A 24,172-nucleotide genomic window follows, 5' to 3' on the forward strand; every position below is an offset into this window, starting at 1 on the left:
CTGCAGTGAACTGTGATTGTACCACTGCACTGCAGCCTAGGTGATAGAGTGAGACTCTGTTTCAAAAAAAAAAAAAAAAAAGTAAGTAAAGTAATATCCCAAGCTCAGCTCAAAAGAGCAGCTACCCCCAGTAGTACGCTGTTGCAACCATCTGAATGACTCACTTAATCTGCACTTGTACTTTAGTGCAAAGTGGCAGTGGGAGTGTAATCAGTAGACAGAAGTGAGTCTCTGACTGTAGGAAATTATTGAGTGGTGGTTAACCCCAAGGGTCCAAATCCCTGACCTTCTTCCTCCAAAGGCATCTGGCCTGCTGAACACTGACAATGGCATAGACCCATTAGGGTTTAACACCCTCCCACTGGATCAGGGTGTTCCAGGCATTTTCTGGCACTGGATATTCCCCCAAAATGGCAACATCAATACATCCAGATAGAACCAATGCCAACTTTTCCTAGAACACACATACCAGTCATGGGGCGGGGAAGGAATGTAAATTCTTGCCGTCACAAAATCACAAAAAGATGACTGGGAAACATTCTAAAGATTGGTTTCAAGCTGTATCTGATGATGCAAACCCACACTAATCAATGACTCAGAAAGTCTCACATACAAGTGATTGCTCATGCACAAAAAAGCATTTCCAAGGGAGCTGAATCCATTGAGACTGAAGGATAGATCAGGACATCCAATATAGATCTTTCTCCTTCCTTTGATCTCTGGGCAGAAAGGATTGTTTAACATACTTTTTAAGCTTCTTCAATATTTGAGAATTCTTATGGATAACCTACACATGGGTACCCGCTAATCACTAGATTAGACTAGATTCAATTCCCAGTGTGGCCAGGTGGGCTCATTAGACAAGAGCCAAATGTTATCAATCTCACATAGCACAGTTAATGCCTCCACACTGACCAGGCAGTCTGTCTTGCTCAGTCTCCTAATTCCTCACGGCAGAAGTCCACAAGTCCTCCTTGGCCCCACTCACCACATTTATACACAAACCTCAGTGTCTCCCACACATTTGCTCTTCCATCCAGCCCAAAAGAGTCTCACTCTTTTGTGGATGTCTGCAACGTGAAGAGAAGTACAGGACAGGACTCTGGCTGCTGAACCTGTGCAGAAAAGAAAAAATCGAGTTGAATTCCTGCACACCCATGGCTCAAGGCAGTACTGCCCATGACCTGGACAAGAGGTCCCCCTGTTCTGTGCCCTGTGCTCACTCTAGCACCCTTCCTGCCACACTCCTCACCAGAAAGCAAGAAGCCTATGGAGTCAAACTTGCTCATGTGGAAGCTGTGCCTCCTCTTGTAGACCCTGCTCTGGGAATCTGGACCCTGGATTTTCCTGCCCGGGCATCGTTGAACCCGCTTCCAAGGCTGGAATGGAATGTTTCACCAGGTGTGCCTCCTAAAAGTGGATGACACTGGCCATCTGCCCATCCCGGGCCAGAGGAGTGGCTAAGGAACTGCTGTATTTAAGGACTATGGACACAGCTCTGGAGTATGACCTGGAGTGTCCATACACATAGAGGCAGACCTCTCTCAGCACAAGAGGAGCCTAGTGGTGGGGAGAAAGGGGAAAAGGCAGGGTCCGGGCTCAGTTTTCCCCAAGCTGCCACATTTTATCAGAGAACTCTGAGAAGCTTGAGAGTCATAAATTTGCACATAGCCTCCTAGGTCAATATAAAGGTATATTTGTCAAGATAAGAGAACAGAACAGATTCTATTTAACAGATTAGTAGTTTGAGTTATAATTTTAAAATATTTAAATATATGACTTGTGGGCCTCAACATGTACTCTTGTTCTGAAGACAATATTGGGCCAGAACTGCTGAAATGTATATTTGTTTAACGTTATTTTTTCTTCAGAAACCAACTTCTGCAGGGGATCTATTTCGAAGAAGTCTCAAGTTCGCAATAAAACTCTTTAAACCTAGGGCCAACAACATTGCTCTTCAAAACAACATAATGGACACTTCGCAAATGAACACATACATGCAGCCAACAAACATATGAAAAAAAGCTCAATATCACTGATCATTAGAGAAATGCAAATCAAAACCACAAGGAGATACCATCTCACACCAATCAGAATGGCTATCATTAAAAGTCAAAAAACAACAGATGCTGGCGAGGTTGTGGAGAAAAAAGGAATGGGATTAAGAAAATGTGGTATGTATATGCCATGGAATACTATGCAGCTCTAAAAAGGAATGACATCATGTCCTTTGCAGGAACATGGATCGAGCTGGAGGCCATTATCCTTAGCAAATTAATGCAGGAATAGAAAACCAAATACTGCATGTTCTCACTTATAAGTGGGAGCTAAATAATGAGAATAAATGGACACATGGAAGGGAACACCACACACTGGGGCCTGTCAGAAGGTAGGGAGTGGGACAAGGGAGGGCATCAAAGAGAATAGCTAATGGGTGCTGGGCTTAATACCTAGGTGATGGAAACCACCATGGCACACGTTTACTTATGTGACAAACCTGTACATCCTGCACATGTACCCCTGAACTTCAATTTTTAAAAAATAAAATAAAAATATAAAAGTAACAGGATTAAAAAAAATACCATGATGCCCAATAAGCACCATTTCCATCAATCCTTATACGTGATGTGCCTCAGGCAATCTCCAGTACTCAATTCTGAATCAGCCACATTCTCTGATATCCCAACCCTTGTGTCACATTCTAAGACTCCACTGATATCAAATGCAATTGAATAAAATAAATTCCCATTGTTCTGTGCACCACACAAACATAGATTGACAGGAATAAAATGAATAATCATGTCCACTTTCCACTCCTGCTCACTCCCATGGAGGAGCAATATGCTATTTAAAATCCTAATAAACTCCCAGTTTATTATGAAACTCAAGGTAACAAGTAAGAAAGAAATACTAAAAAGGTTAGCTGAGTGGATTTACACTAGAAAGAGTAGAGACATGAAATGATGAATTGGAAAGGAAGCAGGGGAATATGAGAAAAACAACTTCAGAGCCAGAATTTGGTGATGGGGTCTGGGCAGAGTTGGGAGTGAGAGAGGAGGGAGATTTGGGAGCAGCTGCAACATGTATGAACTACTGAGAAAGATATGCTGTAGTGGATTAAAGACGGCCATAAAGATTGCTACTACATCTACCAAGAGGGAAAGTGTCAGTCCATTCCTGCTGCTATAACCAAGTACTTTAGACTGAGTCGTTGAGTAGTTTATACACAACAGAAATTTATTTCTCACAGTTCTAAAAACTGGAAAGTCCAAGATCAAGATGCTGGCAGATTTAATGTTTGGCAACGGCCCATTCCTTATAGACAGTGTCTTCTTTTCATGGGAAGGAAAGGACAAATGCTGTGTCCTCACATGAGGAAAGGTGGAAAAAAGGGACCATGGCTTTCCCTTCAACCTCTTTTATAAGAGAACTAATCCACAAAGTGCCACCTTCATAACAATCATTTTCCAGAAGGGCCTACCTCTTAATACTGTCACATTGGGTCTCAGATTCCCACCTGAATTTTGGAGGGACACATTCAGACCATAGCAAAGAGTATCTTTCAACTCCTTTAACTCTGAGATAGCTTGGAGACTTGCTTTGGCCAATAGAACGTGAGGGAAGTGATGCTATGTAACTTCTGAAAGTGGGCCTAAAGAGATCTGAAAGTGCCTTTTTCATGTACTTGGAGGGCTCCCTCTTAGAACTGAGCTCCCATGCTGTGAGAAGCTCAAGCCTCGTTGAGTAGCCATAGTAAGGAAAACTGAGACATTCTGATGGACCATCTCAGTTGTGCTGCCAACTGCCAACCATGGGAATGAGCCATCTTGGGTGTTCCAGCCCAAATGAGCCTCCAAAAGACTACAGCCCCAGCCAACAGCACAAGAACTGAAACCACCCAATTGATCTCATCAACCCACAGAATTGCAACAGATAATAGCCAGTGATTGATATTTTCAGTCACTGATTCAAGGGTGGTTTGCTACACAGCAATAGATAAGATGAAAAGATGGGGAAAAAGGATTTTAAGACATTTCACTGCGCATTATGGATATATTCTCTTTATTGTGTGTTCTCAAGAGATTATAAGAAAATTAATTTTCTTTTCAATTATTTCTGCACATCAGCTTAGCATTGAGATGAAGTGGATAAAGACACATAGGTTTCTTATAGAATATACATGTAATGCCAACCGGAAGTTCTGAAATAATTTGCACAGAAATCATGCTTTTCATTCTCATGCAATAAAATCTAGATTTTCATGCTAACATTCAAAATAATTTTTTTAAAAAAATACAGCAAAGTTAAAAAGAAAATATACCTTGGGGAAAAATCTGCAATGACTCATAAAATTTGAAATAACTAAAAATTGTCAAAATTCCATGGCTAGCTCCGTATTTCTCTCCAAAGACCACTACCCACCAACCCTTTAACTGTAAACCATGTGGAAACTAAGGATCTCCAAATGGTATACTATCCTTAACAGAACACCCAGATTCAGCATCTAGACCTACTATAAAGATCTGTTAACAAAACCTGGGCTCCTCAGCATGTCAGTCTCTCAAAGAACCACATGTTAACATGTTTGAGAGAGGTTTAAAGCACTCAGAGCCATCCCATTTTAGTTCAGGTGACCATCGTACACTGTGGGATTCCTTCCTCTCTAACCAATCATTCTGGCTTGGAAATACCCACAGCTGCTGTGAGTCAGTTCTCTTTAACAACAATGTGCAATGCTACCAAGTTTGGATGAGTGGGGTTGTTACTTTCTATATGCAATTTAGATCTTCAGTATATTTGCATCCTAGACTATCCCACCTGCACAGTTTAAAGATATTTAACTTTAGTCATAGCAGAGCCAGATAAGCACTTAGCCACACTGTATTAGTCCATTTTCATGCTGCTAATAAAGACATACCCAAGACTGGGTAATTTATAAAGGAAAGAGGTTTAATTGATTCACAGTTCCTCATAGCTGGAGAGTCCTCAGGAAACTTATATCATGGCAGAAAGGGAAGCAAACATGTCCTTCTTTACATGGTAACAGAAAGGAGAAGTGCAGAGTGAAGCTGGGAAAGCCCTTTCTAAAACCATCAGATCTTGTGAGAACTCACTATCATGAGAACAGCATGGAGATTTGGGTGGGGACACAGCCAAACCACATCCTTCCACCCTTGGCCCATCCCAAATCTCATGACCTCACATTTCAAAACCAATCATGCCTTCCCAATAGTCCCCAAAGTCTTAACTCATTTCAGCATTAACTCAAAAGACCACAGTCCAATGTCTCATCTGAGACAAGGCAAGTCCCTTCTGTCTATGAGCCTGTAAAATCAAAAGCAAGTTAGTTACTTCCTAGATATAATGGGGATACAGGTGTTGGGTAAATACACCCATTCCAAATAGGGCAAATTGGCCAAAACAAAGTGGCTACAGGCCCCATGCACATCCAAAATCCAATGAGGAAGTCAAATCTTAGAGCTCCACTATGATCTCCTTTGACTCCATGTCTTAAGAGGTGGACTCCCACAGCCTTGAGCAGTTCTGCCCCCATGACTTTGCAGGGTATGCCCCCTTCCTGGCATCTTTCACAGCCTGGCATTGAGTGTCTTCAGTTTTTCCAGGTGCATGGTGAAAGCTGTCAGTGGATCTACCATTCTGGGGTCTGGAGGATGGTGACCCTCTTCTCACAGCTCCACTAGGCAGTGCCCCAGTATAGACTCTATGTGGGGGCTCTAACCCCACGTTTCCCTTTTGCACTGTTCTAGCAGAGGTTCTCCATGAGGGCCCTGCCCCTGCAGAAAACTTCTGCCTGGGCATCCAGGCATTTCCATACATCCTCTGAAATCTAGGCAGAAGTTCCAAAACCTCACTTCTTGACTTCTGTGCACCTGCAGGCTCAACACCACGTGAAAGTTGCCAAAGCTTGGGGCTTCCACCCTCTGAAGCAACATCTTGAGCTGTACCTTGGCCCCCTTTAGTCATGGCTGGAGTGGCTGGGACACAGCGGACCAAGTTCCTACACTGCATACAGCAGAGGGACCCTGGGCCCAGCACATGAAAGCATTTTTTCCTATTACTCTTCCAGGCCTATAATAGGAGGGTCTGCCACAAAGGTCTCTCACATGCCTTGGAGACATTTTCCCCATTGTCTCGGTTATTAACATTCAGCTCCTCACTACTTATGCAAATTTCTGCAACTGGCTTAAATTTCTCCTCAGAAAATGAGATTTTCTTTTCTATCACAATGTCACGCTGCAAATTTTCCAAACTTTTTGTTTCCCTTTTAAAACTGAATACCTTTAACAGCTCTTAAGTCACCTCCTGAATGCTTTGCTGCTAGAAATTTCTTCCACCAAATACCCTAAATCATCTCTCTCAAATTCAAAGCTCCACAAATCTTTAGGGCAGGGGCAAAATGCCTCTAGTCTGTTTGCTAAAACAAAAAAAGAGTGACCTTTGCTCCAGTTCCCAACAATTTCCTCAACTCAATCTGAAAGCACCTCAGCCTGGACTTTACTGCCCATGTCACTATCAGCATTTGCGGCAAAGCCATTCAACAAGACTCTAAGAAGTTCCAAACTCTCCCACATTTTCCTGTCTTCTTCTGAGCCCTCCAACCTTTGCCTGTTACCCAGTTCAAAAGTCGCTTTCACATTTTTGGGTATCTTTTCAGCAGCACCCTACTCTATTGGTACCAATTTACTCTATTAGTCCATTTTCACACTGCTGATAAAGACATATCCGAGACTGGGCAATTTACAAAAGAAAGAGGTTTAATGGACTTATAGTTCCATGTGGCTGGGGAGGCCTCACAATCATTGTGGAAGGTGAAAGGCACATCTCACATGGCGGTAGACAAGAGAAGAGGATTTGTGCAGGGAAATTCCCATTTTTAAAACCATCAGCTCTTATGAGCCTCATTCACTACCATGAGAACAGCATGGGAAAGACCCGCCCCCATGATTCAATTACCTCCCACCAGATTTCTCCCACAACATGTGGGAATTACTTATGAGATTTGGGTGGGGACACAGCCAAACCACATCACCCTCTTCTCACAGCTCCATTAGGCAGTGCCCTAGTGGGGATTCTGTATAGGGGCTCTCACCCCACATTTCCCTTCCACACTGCCCTAGCAGAGGTTCTTCATGATGGCCCCACCGATGCAGCAAACTTCTGCCTGGACATCCAGTATTTCCACACATCCTCTGAAATCTAGGTGAAGGTTCCCAAACATCAATTCTTGACTTCTGTATTCCTGCAGGCTCAACACCACATGGAAGTTGCCAAGGCTTGGGGCTTGCACTCTGTGAAGCCATGGCCTGAGCTATTCCTTTGCCCCTTTTAGCCATGACTGGAGCAGCTGGGATGCAGGGCACCAAGGCCCTAGGCTGCATACAGCTGGGGGGCCCAGCCCACAAAACCATTTTTTCCTCCTAGGCCTCCAGGCCTATGATGGGAGGGGCTGCCACAAAGGTCTCTGACATGCACTGGAGATATTTTCTCCCATTGTCTAGATGATTAACATTTGGCTCCTTGTTACTTATGCAAATTTATGCAGTGGGCTTGAATTTCTCCCCAGAAAATGGGTTTTTCTTTTCTATTGCATTGTCAGACTATCTGCCAGATGGAAGAAATTTATCTAGAGATGATTTCCCTAAAACGCCTCTCTCAAGTTCAAAGTTCCACAGATCTCTAGGGTAGGGACAAACTGTCACCAGCCCCTTTGCTAAAGCATAACTACAGTCCAGTTCCCAACAAGTTCCTCATCTCCATCTGAAACCATCTCAGCTTGGACTTTATCTTTCATAGCATCATCTGCATTTTGCTCAAAGCCATTCAACAAGTCTCTAGGAGGTTCCAAACTTTTCCACATCTTCCTGTTCTGAGCCCTCTAAGTCTCTAGAAGTTCCCAACTTTCCTACATTTTTCTTTTTCTGAGCACTCCAAACTCTTCCAACCTCTGTCTGTTACCCACTTCCCAAGGCCCTTTCACATTTTCCCTTATCTTTACTGTAGCACCCCACTCCTGGTACCAATTTACTGGATTAGTCTGTTCTCATGCTGTTAATAAAGACATACCAGAGGCTGGGCATGGTGGCTTACACCTGTAATCCCAGGACTTTGGAAGGCCAAGGTGGGTGGACCAACAGAGGTCAGGAGTCCAAGATCAGCCTAAAAATATTAAAATATTAGCCAAGCCAGGATGAAAGAGCGAGACTGCATCAAAAAAAAAAAAAAAAAAAAAAAAAAAAGACATACCAGAGACTGGGTAAGACTGGGTAACTTATAAAGGAAAGAGGTTTAATTGACTCGCAGAGTTCCTCATCACTGGGGAGGCCTCAAAATAATGGTGGAAGGCTAATGAGTAAGCAAAGCCACATCTTACATGGCAGCAGGCAACACAGCTTGTGCAGGGGAACTCCCATTTATAAAACCATCAGATCTCATGAGACTTGTTCACTACCATGAGAACAGTATATGGGAAACAGCCCCATGATTCAATGATCTCCACCTGGCCCCGCCCTTGACACATGGGAATTATTACAGTTCAAGGTGGGATTTGGTAGGAGACACAGCCAAACCATATCACACATCTTCTTTCAAGCAGAAATTGTGGGTTTATGGCTGAATCAATGTATCTGTCCACCCATCAGATGAACTACTTGGTGGTATTACAGAAAATATAGTCTCTCTTCTCCATGAGCAGAATGGCTGTGTCCCCAGCTGCAGAGTTTCTAGATCCTGACCCAAACTTCATGGTCCACAGGAATCATCTGGAGTTTAGAAGATCCAGACACTGCCTCATGTACTGATTTCTGCAAAAATGAACTAATCATTTCCTCATTCACCTCCAGGAAAGCACCATCGATAGCTGGATCATATGTACTCCAACCACAAACTGAACTATCTCTTTGAATGGTAGAAACACCTCAATGAATAATGTAGGCTTTAACTAGAACCTTAGACACGGTACCAGAATAAGGCTCCTAATTTGGTTCCTCTTCAAATCAATTTTATTTAAATATTTGTTCAACATTCCCTTAGCAGGAATATGGAGATACTAAATTTCCATTCTCAAAAATTATGTAAAACATATATATAGTGTGTTTTATTCAAGTGAGAAAATTTATTTATAAAATATATGAAACCATTTGCTATGTAAATAAAGTAAACCACATGTTCCTGGTAAACTGCACTACAGTGTGCCTTAATTGGGCAACACGTATAAAGCCATCATTCATAGTACAGTTTCAATCAAGGAGTTAAGTCCAACAACTGATAAAACTCATTTGTCATCTGCTATATCAGTTAGGATTGCATTTGATTGAATGGCTTAATTATACTTTGGTGGCTTTTTTAAAATTACAAAGAGACTATGTACAGAGTGGCTTAAATTATTAAAGTATTATGATTAATCCTGATCTCCCATTGACTTGTACTAAATCTCTGCCCTGCTCTGTGTCCCGAGGCTGACCTTCATGGCAGCTTTACTCAAGATCTTCTGCCCTCTGGCTTAGGTGGTGAAATGGTTAGGCTTTGTGTCCCTACCCAAATCTCATCATGAATTGTAATCCCCAGATATTCAGGAAGTGACCTGGTGAGAAATGATGGGATTATGCGAGTGGTTTCCTTCATGCTGTTCCCATAATAGTGAGCGAATTCTCACGACATATCAATGGCTATAGTGTTTGGCAAGTTCCTCCTTCGCTCACTCTTCTCTCTCCTGCCACCACGTGAAGAAGGTCCTTGCTTTCCCTTTAACTTCAGCCATAATTGTAAGTTTCCTGAGGCCTCCTCAGCCATGTGGAACTGCGACTCAATTAAACCTTTTTCCTTTATAAATTACCCAGTCTCAGGTAGTATCTTTATAGCAGTGTGAGAATGGGCTAATAGAGGTAGGAAGAGAAATGATCACATATTGATCTTCCATAGTGTCTTCCCCACCACTCCCATGCCTCCTGCTCTTGTTGGCACAGCTATAATTCTGGCGATTACTTTCTTTTATAGCCACAAGTTACATGAGGCAGCTCGTCTTCTCTGACTCAAGTTCTTGCTGGCTCCAGTGAATACTGTTTCCCTCCTTAATCCTTCTCACTTACCGGCATTTCTGGTCCCTGGGTGTTGTATTATCTCTTGTTAGTTCCTACAATGGTTAATTTTATGTATCAATTTGGCTGGGCCATAGGATGCCCAGGTATTTGGTCAAAGTTTATTCCAGGTTTTCTGTGAAGGTGTTTCTGGATGAAATTAATATTTAAATCAGTAAACTGTGTAAAGTAGATTATCCTCCATAATGTGGGTGGCTCTCATCCAATCATTTGAAGCCCTGCATAGAACAAAAGACTGACCCTTCCCAAGGAACAGAGAATTCTCCTTCCTGACAGCCTTCAAGCTGAAACATCAGCCTTTTGTGGCTCTACAGTAGCCATCCAGCCTTTGGACTGGAACTGGGACACTGGCTCTGCAAACTTTGGACTTGCCAGCTTCCATAATTGTGTGAGCAATTCCTTATAATAAACCTCTTTTTAAAAATCTTCTATTGGTTCCATTTCTCTGGAGAACCCTGAAATATAGTTCACTTATTCTTGTTACCATCTCTGTAAATAGTCTCTTCATTGAATTATTTTTTGAAGTGTTTTGGTCCTTCACCTGTGTCTGCCAGAACACTACGTGATACATAAGGTTTTTCTTTTGTCTTCACAATGTTCAAAAGTAGGCAAGCAGGTTCAGCACAGAAGTCCATAGTGTTGCTCCTTCTGTCTCCCTATTTTGCCATCCTTGGCAAGTGACTTTCATTATCATACTTCCAGGATACTCCATGTTCTGGAAGAATAAAATGGAAAGAGACTGAGAGCTTTCTCCTACAAGGTGTTACTCAGAAATGTAATTTTATGCCACCACCTTGGGTGGCTGAGGTGGGAGGATCACTTGAGCTCAGAAGTTCAAGACCAGCCTGGGCAAAACAGTAAGACACTTCTCTACTAAAAATAAAAATTAAAAAATCAGCTGAGTGTGGTGGCATGCGCCTGCAGTCCCAGGTACTCAGGAGGCTAAGGCAGGAAGATCATTTGAGTCCAGGAGATTGAGGCTGCAGTGACTTATAACAGCACCACTGCACTCCAGCCTGGGCAACAGAGTGAGACCCTGTCTCTAAAAACAGCAACAACAACAAAATGTAATTTTAACCACTGCTGCCTTCCCCCCAGTACACTTTAGCCCATACTTTACTGTCCAAAATCATGCCCATGGTCACTCCTACCTGCAAGGGAGCTGAAGATATTGAGCATTTTGTTTTCCAGTCTTAAGATAGAGAAAGGCAAGGAATGAAGGAGCTAGTCGGGGTGTCAGATGGCTCACCCTCAACGCCTGCCACATTTGCTTTTCTTGAACCTCATATCCATTTTCCTCCTATGCCACCACTGCTCTCCTATGTCTTTTAACACATTTTCTAAAAAGGGAGAAAAAAACCTTTTCCCCGACCCAATTGCAAAATTATTTTCCTTTCTGCCATCATCCTTGACTTCTGATTCTGCATCACAAAAGCCAAAACGCAAATTCTTCTATGACAGCAGCCCCCTTCAAAGGATGCAGAGAGAATATGGTGGACCAGAGAAACCAGAATCTTCTTAGCAGATAGAAGGAAATGAAAGTCTAGGAACACACAGACATTAATATTTTGCATGCCATTTTATCTGGTTTCAGAATTTCAGCTGCTGACAACTGCCAGCTCCAGACAACTATCAAGTGGCTGGTCTTAGAGCTGCTGACACCACCTGTAGTTACCTTGTATAATTTGCACTTACACATCACCAAAATTCTAAACAGAAATAAAAAAAAAATACATAATATATGTACATTTGTATAATTCTTTATCTCAAAATTTCTAACATCATATGGTCACAAACGGCTGCCTCGCCCCCCTAAGCATCATATCCACGTTCCAGACAGGTGTTGTTGAATAGAGGAAGCTCTCCCCCAGTTCCTGGGAAGATATTCAAATTTATACATTACCAATTATTACATACTACTAACTACTTGGGGTGTGATCTGCAGACGTTTGAGTTAACTGGCACCAAAATTCCAATGGCAATTCGGTGACCCTATAATCAGCTCTCTAGGTAGTTGCTTCCTGTCCCTCCAGGAGTAAAGGACTATCCAAGAACAACAACAACAACAACAACAAAATCAGTATTCAGAGAGAAATGTAAGACAACCAGGGGAGAAAGATAGACCTTCGCTGTTGAATCATCTCTAACTTGTGATACACTTCCCAGACATCTCAGCCTTCCTTCAGTATTTCCCTCCTAGGAGCAGCCTCAATACTTAGATACTAAGCTGGACAGTTCAGTGGCACTGACCTGAAATATTCCGAGGTCAGCACCGCAAAAAGACTTCCTCTGTTTTCAAAGATCATTGCATTACTTTTAATATAATGACCTAAAAGATATTTGGAAATTAGAGGACCAGAAGCCCTTTAGAAAAGGTGATGCTCTATTTTGTAAGTAAATATATGTTGATCTTACCATTATAAATCTTTATATCACATTGTCTTAGTGTTTCTTAGAATGGTTGTTCTACTGAATACCAGAACATATCAAATAAGCATTCAACCTAAATAAATACTTTTAGATCATTTCTGTCAGTATTTTACATTTTCAGTCATATTTCATATGCCTAATCACAACCTTTGAGTTATGAATCAATTTAACATAATGCTTAATGCTTATTAAATTTAATAAACAATTGTTAACGTTGTAAACCAGATAACTTCACTTTATAAACAGGAAAGAAGCCATGCTATTGGAATCCATACATATTCCTTCAAATCTGTACCTCAGTTTATTGTTTTTATGCCTACACACTTCAATTGTTACTAAAAACTAGCTGCTTTCTGTATATATACCATGCCGCTCCTCCTTAAATCAATTGCAGCTTCTCTTGATTAACCAATGGTAGAATGATTCACTATGTCAATAAATATTCTGAATCCCAGAACAATATAGTGGATGTGGCAGACAGCTACTGAACATATTTAAACCTCATATGGCAGTTTAAAAAGGCACGTATCCTGAAGTGCATGTCAGTCTCGGGATAACAAAATTACAACGATTTCGTTTTCCTCACTTGAAATAGACATTTTAATGAAAGCACTTTCATGTATTAATAGGCAAATCTTTTCAGGCCACTGCCAAGACTCATTGCTTTGCAATCTCATACTGTTTTAGAGATCCTAGTCCACTACATTAAAACTGTGCTCATAAATGTTAAGCCTCCATAGTATATTTTATTTTATTTATTTATTTATTTATTTTTATTATACTTTAAGTTCTAGGGTACATGTGGATAACGTGCAGGTTTGTTACATATGTATACTTGTGCCATGTTGGCGTGCTGCACCCCTCAACTCGTCAGCACCCACCAACTCGTCATTTACATCAGGTATAGCTCCCAGTGCAATCCCTCCCCCCTCCCCTGTCCCCGTGATAGACACATGCACACGTATGTTTATTGCGGCACTATTCACAATAGCAAAGACTTGGAATCAACCCAAATGTCCATCAGTGACAGACTGGATTAAAAAAATGTGGCACATATGCACCATGGAATACTATGCAGCCATAAAAAAAGGATGAGTTTGTGTCCTTTGTAGGGACATGGATGCAGCTGGAAACCATCATTCTCAGCAAACTATCGCAAGAACAGAAAACCAAACACCGCATGTTCTCAGTCATAGGTGGGAACTGAACAATGAGATCACTTGGACTCGGGAAGGGGAACATCACATAGTATATTTTAAATGATGGGGAAGTATTTTCTCTTTAGAACTAGTTTCAACATTGATAAATCATTTTTAATTTACAGGAGAAAAAGTATTACCAGAGAGCTTTCTCTAAGATTATATAAAGGCAAGACTATTCTTAGCCTCAAATTCAAGACTACTACCTTTCTGAATTCCAGTAGGAACTATAGTCCTACTGTAGGACTATTGACTATACTCTTAGTTCCACCATAACATTGATTAGAACATTGAAAACAGAGCACTAACAAGTTTCTAACTCTTCGAAAAGGTAGCTGTAAAACCTTCAGCACACATGCCAGATGCCAAATACTCCCAACTATGGCCAAGTCATCAATTGCAACATTGAGTGCCCCCCCGTGCAAAGAACAACATGGTATCATCCAATGGCCAAGTCATCAATTGCAACATTGAGTGCCCCCCATGCAAAGAACAACATGGTATCATCCAAGACCAGTAAAAGCATACATTGTTAATGTGGCTAGCACTTATATAGCACTTTCTTTGTGCCAGGTATTATTATAAATGCTTTACATAAACTGACTCACCTAATCCCCACAAATAACCCTGTATGGTAAGAACTACTATTGTCCCTATTTTATGATGAGGAAGCCGGGTAAAGAGAAGTTAAGTAACTCTGCTCAGAGTCAACAGCTAGAAATTAGCAGTATGTCCTCAGAATCTGTGATATTATATAATATGCTGACCTAAGGAATATGCTCAACTATCAAGAAACTTAAAAATTCCACTGAAAAAAAACCTTTCAGATGAAAGAGATGTGGGAATATTAGCAAGGTAATAGATTAGATTAAGGAAAAGTAAAGAAATGCTAAGTGACACACTATATTAATAAGAAAAGCATTGTGATCAGAGAACACCCCAATTCTGTTTGCATTAGAGACAAAGGATGCAATTAATGCCTTTGATTAATATTCTCTTTAATTAATAGGAGTTCTGGGCTGTGATAAAATGTTTCAAACATTGTATCTGAGAGTTCTGAAGTTGCATGAAAGACTGGGATTGATTGATAAATAACAGGCTCAATTCTTCCCATGTGATGCGCTGACCAGCACAGCTATTCAGCTATTCCAGGAGGCAGCTCTCTGAGTTTGACCCAGCGGATCTGAGCAATTGTCTCGCTGTGTAGATAATGTCACAGGAATAAGAAGCTTCTGAAAGAGCTGCATGGTCTTGCTGACTATGCAGTAGCCATGAGATAAATGCCTCCAGATAAAACGACGAACCCTTCTGGGTTTGCCGGAGACTTTCTCTTAACTTTGAAAGTCCCACATTCCAGAAACCTCTCTTTCCTGGGAAAACTGGAACAGTTCGTCATCCTAGAGCTAGTGCTGTTTTGGCTGTGGGCGAAGCAGCTGGGGGGTGAGGCAAAGAACAGAGGCCTCAGAAAGACAGATTTATATCCCAATTCTGCCTCTGCCACTCACAATACAATCTGGGACAAGTCACTTACCCTCTCTGAGGTCTCATTTTCGCTATCTGAAATATAATTGCCCCCATTACTTTGACGGAGAAATAAATGAGAAACCATGAAAAGTTTCTGAAAAAGTGTCTGACATAAAATAGCTGCCCAGCGAATAGTAGGTGTTTGTACTATATTCCAGGAATTATAAAATCAAACCGTAACTATATAAGCAACTCTGTCTAGACAGGGGTTTTTTTTCAATTTTCTCAAAGTGGGAAGAGGGGTGCATTTATGATAATGATTATTTCAGCTTTTAAAAAGTTAATTCATTTAATGGAATTTTTCTATCAAAAATTCGTGTTGACTCACGCCCAATGGTTGTAAGATCATGTTCTTTCAAAACTCCATTTATGAATAAAATTCAGATAGTCTTTTCTAAAGTTAATATTTAAGAATGTATTTACATTTGAAAAAAATTGAAAAAGTGAAAAGAGCATTTTCATTTCAGTGAAATTTTAGGAAGATAAAGGTCTGTGGAAACAAAATTATCCAAAATGTCCAATTACCTCAGTTACACTATATTAAACTAACCTGGGTTTTTAGCTAACAAAACTCTGGTTTATACTAAGTATGTTTTAAAATTTTACTTAGAAGAGAATCAGTACATAATCTTATCCTTTAGTATGGCCAGCTATGACAGGTTTCCCAGAAGAGATCCCTTAAATTCTATAATTTTTACTTTTGTATAGATTTTTAAAATTCGTTTTTAAACAATTATTTTTGTGTCCTATGTTTTTCTCTAAATACCTACAAAAGTAAATATAATTTACTATACTTGAATTTTTAATTACATAAAAAGAAGGTATTTTGATTAATTAATTTCAAAATTCAATCTCTGATTATCTACTTTCTACTATAGAAAGGCTTTAATACACACTATCAAATACAGAGGAAAAAGTTAAGCATTCCACACTGGAATCTGTTTTACCTACCTAGAAAGTCTTTTGCTAAAGTATAACATTAAATAATAATTTTCAAATCTTACTAAAAATTTTCATTCCTAAAATAATATTTCTACTGTATTTTAGGAAGCATTTTATATTTAAGCCCATAAAATTGTCAGTTTATGACACGTTACAATTTAGGTTGAACAGTTAAAAGATTCTGAGAAGGAAACTTGAATTGCTCCGAGAAAGTGTAAAATCCCATGTGTTACTAAAATCAAGGGACTGTCATGATAAAAATTTTCTGAATGCCTTGCAAGTTGGATACTTCATTTAAAAACTCCCCACCCACAATGTTCTCTGAAGCATATCTTAAAGCCCCAACCAACCCTTCCATTCCTTAGCAAATAATACATGTTGGTTTCTTTTTTGCAACATGTGCTTTCTTTAAAGTCAAATATATGACACTGAATCTTCAGACATTACAGGAAAGTGATTTAGATTCTTCTGGTTACTGCAACATAGCAAAAAAAAAAAAAAAAAAAAAAAAAAAAAATTAAAAATCCCCTGTCTCTACTGCTCATATTCCCTCTTAAATATCAACTCTTTAGAGATCCTGTTAATATTTTATGAAATAATGGATTGCCTTTTCCATTCACATTTCTTTATATTTCACATCGTGTCTTATTTTTTCTCTGCTCCCAGATTTCTGATAATTCTACAATCCATGAGATGAGTCCAAGTAATACATTCCGTAACTAATCAAAGCATTTGCAGCCACTGAATGTATCACCTGGACTCATCTTTACAGCATGTTTTTAATTGGGTAGAGAAGACTCTAAATAAAAGTCTTTCTCTTTCTAATATAATGCACTTGTAAAGAAGCACATTAGATCTGTTAAATAAATATTTACTAATTAAATTTGCTGTCAATGTTATAAGCGAATTACTTTACAAATGGCTGATCTGGAATTTCAGGAGCTGAATTGCTGAAGTAACTTATTGATTCAAATATTCTTAAACTGCGTTGTATTATCACAGTGCAGTTCTATCCACGAAACTGAACAAGAAAATCAAATTCACCTGAATGCCTAAGAGAGCTGATCATAAATCTGTAGTTACAGTTTTGATTCTTAGCAGAAAAAACAAAAATAACACAGATTGTTCCAACTATTCTCTATTCCCTAAATCTCAAGATTTCAAATTTTCACTACTATCAAATGCCACCTCACCACCGCCAAACAGAATCTGTTTATTGAAGGAACATGGCCAAGTGGGTGGGTTTCGAAGAGATCATGTTTCAACACTTATTTTCATTTTCAAAGTTTACCTCTTTCCTGAATACTGTTTCACTGGCAAAACGAACTGAAAGTCCGTTAAAGATTTTATACCTTTCTACTTCCTGGCCATGAAATCTGGCCTTGGAGTCTTAGAGGTAGATAGTCATATTTTAGAGAACCTTGAAGCTGATTTGTTGCAGTAAGACAATTTACATATTTCTAGATGTTTAATTTTTGTCTACAACAAATTTAAAGTTTAAAAATGTAACTAATAGGAATGAGCATTGCTTTGACTATGGAATTAAAGAGTAAAGTAGAATAGAATCAAATGGCTCATTTTAGCACTTCAGAGAGGTTGTATCATCAGTGTGCTCTTGGGCCATTTTTTCCATTTATTATAAATTCATGATTGCTAATGATATTAAATAAAGTACTTAAATTGCACAATAAAATACTCCCATGCCACTGAAACTCCTTAGCTATGAATTCAATAGTTTTTTGTAACTTTTGTGAAATGTTTTACCTAATATTTTATGTATGTAAGTGTAAGCTGAAAGTTTCTTCACTGTTTTCACATGATCAATGGCTTATTTGACAGACATTTTCTCTTTAAAAAAAATAAAAATAAAATTCCCCTAGGCTGGTGCAGTGGCTCACACCTGTAATCCCAGTGTTTGGGAGACCAAGGTGGGTGGATTCCTTGAGCCCAGGAGTTCAAGACCAGCCTGGGCAACATAGGGAGACCTTGTCTCTACAAATAATTTAAAAATTAGCCAGGTGTGGTGGTGCACATCTGTAGTCCCAGCTACTCGGGAGGATGAGGTGGGAGAATCACCTGAGCCTGGGAGGTCAAGGTTGCAGTGAGGCATGATCATGCCACTGCACTCCAGCCTGGGTGACAGAGTGAGATCCTGTCTTGTCAAAAAAAAAAAAAATTTATATATATATATATATATATAGAGAGAGAGAGAGAGAGAGAGAGAAAACTTGCAAACAGGAATGGCCTCCTTGATTCTAGTTACTTTGCACACTTCGTAAACATTTAAAGTGATAATGAGCACAGCTTCTCACACTCCCTACTCTATGACTCTTTCCTCATTATCCATCTCTAAATTCTTCTGACTGTGGTACAGTTCATTGAAAAACAAAGCACTGAGTGAGCTAGCATTGAAATTGTAAAGGCAGTGGCTATTACTGCATAACACCAAGCAGAAGAACAACATCTATCCTTTCTGACTGCTGGAAACCATAGAAGGGCTTAATACAATCACTCACTATGATTAACTCTCTACATTTTCACCACATAATTCTCAACATTAGAAAGAAGCTAACATATTGACTTGCCTAGAGATAAAGAATAAGAGAGCCTAGAATTCAAAACTGCAGTTGACAACAGACCATGGAGAAGACAGACTCAGAAAATAACAGGCCCTGGGAGTCAGGCCTGTGCAGAAGTCCCCTGTGCAGGCCTGGGAGTCAGGATGTGCAGAAGAAACATGTGGGGTAGGTCACAGGCAAGAGATCAAGTCCTCTTGACAGACAACTGCCTAGAGAAAAAAAAAAAAAAAAGAAATCAGAGTTTGATGTCACCCAATTAAAAAAAAAAACAAGAAGGAGATTCATAGCAATCATGTGATGGGCAGAATAATGGCCCCTGCAAGACATCCTGAGAACCTGTCAATATGTTATGCTATGTAACAAAGGGAATTAGAATTGCAGGTGGAATTAAGCTGGCCTTTTTATAGGGAGATTTCCTGGATTATCTGGGTGGACCCAGTGTCATCACAAGGGTTCTTAAAAGTGGAAGAGGGAAACACAAGAGGGGAGCCGAAGAAAGAGAAGTGAAAAGGGACCAGTGCCAGGGAGAGTCTATGTTGTTGGCCTTGAAGATGAGGAAGGGGATCATGAGCCAAAAAGCATGTGGGCAGCCTCTAGAAGCTGGAAAATTCAAGGAAATGGTTTATCTCCCAGAACCTCAAGAAAAATATGCAGCCTGTCAACACTCTGACTTCAGCTCAATGAGACCCGTATTGACCTTCTGACCTACAGAAGTGCAAAATAACAATAAATTCTTATTGTTTTAAGCTACTAAGTGTGTGGCAATTTGACTTGGCAGCAGTAGAAAGCATAGATCTGGGCTCAGGAACTGAGAACAAATAGAGAGGAACAAACAGGGCATTTGATAAACATGGAAATAATGAGAAAATAGTGAATAAAGAAATACAGGGAAGTCAGCAACTACATTTTGAGATGTGTTAAAGATAAAATCTTTATCAGCCACACAACATAATGATGACAAGTGATCTAGAGACCCATCTTAGCAGCCATCTGCCCTGAACTATTCCATTCTATTGAATGTCGACAAACCACATCTACTGAAGTATGAGCAATAATTAATAAGAAAAAATTGTAATATTTAAATATTAATTTTAAAATAATGAATAAAAATCAGGCCTATTTCCCAATCTCCCAAGTTATGGCAGTTAGTCAAGACTGAGAAAATGGTTATACCTTAAAGCTGCTGACCTTTCACCCAGCAATTAATGCAATCTCATTCCACTCTGCTTCTCCCACCACACAAAACATCAGTCACCCGACTGCACCATGCTCTTCACGTCTCCTAGGTCTTCAAGCCTACTACTGCCTCCCTTGTCTCCTGGTTAGCTCCTAAGTATCATTTACTTTACAGCTTTCCTCAAAGAAACCTTCATTTGACTACTGATTGAGTTCAGTCCCTTTATCAGTCTGTTCTCACCCTGCTATAAAGAAATACCTGAGACCAGATAATTTATAAAGAAAAGAAATCTAATAGGCTCCTGATTCCACAGGCTGTACGGGAAGCATGGCTGAGGAGGCCTCAAGGAGCTTTTACTCATGGCAGAAGGCAAAGCCAGAGCAGACATCTTCATATGGCCAGAGTAGGAGAAACAGAGAGAGGGAGGACGTGTTACACACTTTTAAACAATCCACTTTCATGAGAACTCACCCACTATCACGAAAACAGCACCTGGGGGACAGTGTTAAACCATCAGAAACCACCCCCATGATCCAATCACCTCCCACCAGGCCCACCTCCAACACTGGAGGTTATAAGTCGACATGAGATTTGGCTGGTGACACAGATCAAAATCATATCAATCCCCTATTGCATATTCCTATTGATGCTTGTATACTCCACCTTAGGACATTTGTTTCACAACTGGGACTTGCCAGTAAACCCTAAAGTGGGAATGCTGGCATAGCCCAACAGTACAGAGAAGCATCAAGACCATTTTGTGTTCATATCAATACAAACCCACTCTTGCTGGTTTAATTGGACCAAACCTGCTCTGCTGAGCTGTCACAAATACACCCAAAAGGCAGGAATAATGTCTACCGTACTCAACATGAACTTTTCAATTCTAGTGCTTTGTCTGACACAAGATAAGTGTTCTGACAAATTTTTGTGGCATGAAAACATTGAAAGGCCAAAACAATAAAATCTAGGTCTTTTCAAAAATTCATTATTGTATTCCAATTTTCATTTTTGTCACAAATGAGTGTTTTGGGCTACCATGTATATTCTCCTTAAAAATTAAGTTATACTGGCTCTTATACTTTTTTTCCCAGCAAAAAGATTAAAAATATTTTCTGACCTATGTTTTTAGCTTAAAACATAGATAAACTATACATTATGTCATATATGCATGTACATATAAATAAATATACACACACACTATATCAGTCAAGGTTCTCCAAAGAAACAGAACCAATAGGATGGACGGACGGATGGATGGATGGATGGACGGATGGATGGATGGAGACAGATAAAATACCACGAATTGGTTTACATGACTATGGAAGCTGAGAAGTCCCACAATTTGCCATCTATCAGACAAACACTCAGGAAAACCAATGGTGTCGTTCCAGTCTGAGTCTGAAGGCCTGAGAACAGGGAGCACCAATGGTGTAAGTTCTCATCAAAGCGCAAAAGTCTGAAAACCAGAGAGACAATAGTGTAAGTTACAGTTCAAGTCCAAAACTGTAACTTACACTATTTGGGAACCAGGAGCACCAAAGATGTATGTCCCAGTTCAAGCGTGAGAAGACAGATGTCCCAACACAAACAGGCAGGCAGGAAAGGGATGAATCTTCCCTTCCTCCACTTTTTGTTCTATGCAGACCCTCAACCGATTGAATGAGTCCACCCATATCGGAGAAAGCAATCTTCTTTACTCAGTCTACCTATTCAAATGCTAATCTCTTCCAGAGACACCCTCATAGACACACACAGAAATAATGTTTAACCAAATATCTGGGCACCCTGTGGTCTAGTCAAGTTGACACATAAACATAATCATCACACACATACATATTTATTTTTAATGATCTTTATTTGTACTAATATGTTTTGATTCTAGATCCATGGAATGCTGTCACTCTCATTTCTGAAGATTCAATGAGCAAGAGATTTCTGGATTCATCTGGCTAAGTGAAACTATACTACCGATTCTCTTAATGCCATGTGAATTAAAGCACATACATTTGAAAATAACAAAATTAATTAACTAGTATTACTCAAAAAGGGCATAGACTGTACTTATTTCATATACTTATTTACCCAATAAAGATGGCAAAGAAGAAGAATCTGAAGCAGAATCAGGCAGTGTAGCATGGTGACACCTCATATCCAGATCACAGACTAGTTAGTCATCAAAATCATGACGATATCAATACCTCCATGTGTCAGTTTTTTATTGTTGCCATAACAAATTACTACAAATCTAGCTCCTTAAAACAACATCAATGTATTATCTCACAGTTCTGTGGGTCAGAAGTCTGGTGAATTCAGCTGGTTCCTCTGGTCCAGGTTTCACAGACTGAAATCAAACTACTGGCAAACTGGACTCTTATCTGAAGGCTCTGAGGGATAACTCATTCAAGTTGTTGGAAGAATTCAGTTTTCATGACTGCAAGGCTAACAATCATATTTCCTGGCTAGCTGTCAGCCAGGAGCCTCCCTCAGCCTCTCAAGGCTGCCCAAATTCCTCATCATGCTGCTCCCTCCACCATCAAATCAGAAATTTCCCATTGAGTCCTTGTGTGAATTTCTCTCACTGCTGCTGCTGCATCTCTTCTGCCTCCAGTTGGAGAAGGCTCTCTGCTTTGAAGGCTTTATGTAATTAGATTGGGCCTACTTGGATAATCCAGAATAATCTCCCTATTGTATGGTCAGTAACTTTAATTACATCTGCAAAGTCCCCTTTGCCATCTAACATAACATATTCACAGGTTGCAGGGATTAGGGCATAGACAGCTCTGGGGAAGAAGTCTGGGGAGGGAACATGCTGCCTGCTGCATCCCACATCTAAAAGGAAATACATACACGGGGTGGCAGTATCATCTTTCCTCTCTTACGACTCAGGAATACTGCAAATGATATCTAGAGAGAAACTGGTAAAAAATTGGAAATTAAGGATGGAACTCAATCTTTTTGAAAATACTTAGAAACTGTCTCAAGATAATTTTTAAATCATTTATTCTAGCTTATAATTTAAAATAACAATTTTTTTTTTTTTTTGAGACAGAGTCTCGCTCTGTCGCCCAGGCTGGAGTGCAGTGGCCGGATCTCAGCTCACTGCAAGCTCCACCTCCCGGGTTCACCACACCATTCTCCTGCCTCAGCCTCCCGAGTAGCCGGGACTACAGGTGCCTGCCACCTCGCCTGGCTAGTTTTTTTGTGTGTATTTTTTAGTAGAGACGGGGTTTCACGGGGTTAGCCGGGATGGTCTCGATCTCCTGACCTCGTGATCCGCCCGTCTCGGCCTCCCAAAGTGCTGGGATTACAGGCTTGAGCCACCGCGCCCAGCCTAAAATAACAATTTAATAACAGTGAAGATAATAAAAATATTTATTGAGAACCAGATGGGCCAGATTGACTGCTAAATTCTCTTCAGTATATCATTTATCATAATTAACAAACACAACCACACACACACACATCTATTTCTATACCTCCTGCTCTGTTTTTTTTAGGCTGACTGCATATTACTAGATCAGAAATGCATTGTTTTTATTACTATTACTTTGCAATATATTTTAACACCAACAAATGTAAGTCCTATTTCTAAACACCCTTCATTCCACACACACAAACACACATATTACTCTTTATTAATTGAATTAGTCATAATTGAATTAATCATAATCAATTGAATTAATCATAATCTTCAGTCAATAATTATTGGAACAGAACTATTTTACCTTATTTATTTAGTGTTAATGAATAAATAAAACTAAAACTATTTAAAAAATAACCATGGAAGGTGATGGATATGTAAATTTGTTTGACTATAGTAATCATTTTACTACATATATGTATATCAAAATATGGTATACACCTTAAATATATACTTTATAGTATTTATTTTAAAATAATAATTTAAAAATAATGATATTGAACAAATACCCATTAATATGCCACCAACCCAAGACTGAAAATACAAACAGAAATTTACATATCCTCCCCATTTTTATTCTCCTGTCTCTCCACATATACACACACACACACACACACACACACACACCCCAGAAGGAACCACTGTCTTCAATTTTGTGTTTATCATTTCCTTCCTTTTTAAAATAATTTTTTACATATCAGCATGTTTAATCAAATGTTTATTTTACTTGTTTTTATCTTTATAAAACATTAGTTTTATAAATGACTTCAGAATCATTTTTG

General features: G+C 39.6%; 1 protein-coding gene across 5 annotated transcripts in view; it reads right to left on the minus strand.

Moving 5' to 3' along the window:
- The window catches only part of MRPL39 (mitochondrial ribosomal protein L39), a 237,171-nt gene that overhangs the window by 128,874 nt on the left and 84,125 nt on the right, over positions 1-24,172 (minus strand). Inside the window, exon 12 of one of the 5 annotated variants that reach the window (XM_021935554.2) lies at positions 1,006-1,115. In XM_021935554.2, coding sequence (XP_021791246.2) covers positions 1,053-1,115 — 63 coding nt within the window. In that variant the 3' untranslated portion in view covers positions 1,006-1,052. Of the gene's footprint in view, positions 1-107; positions 1,116-18,694; positions 18,999-21,923; positions 22,885-24,172 lie in introns of those variants that run through there. The other 4 variants (XM_021935557.2, XM_021935558.2, XM_021935555.2 and 1 more) reach the window with 4 other exon arrangements.

Source organism: Papio anubis, chromosome 4 (genome assembly GCF_008728515.1).
Source record: "Papio anubis isolate 15944 chromosome 4, Panubis1.0, whole genome shotgun sequence".
Lineage (NCBI taxonomy): Eukaryota > Metazoa > Chordata > Mammalia > Primates > Cercopithecidae > Papio > Papio anubis.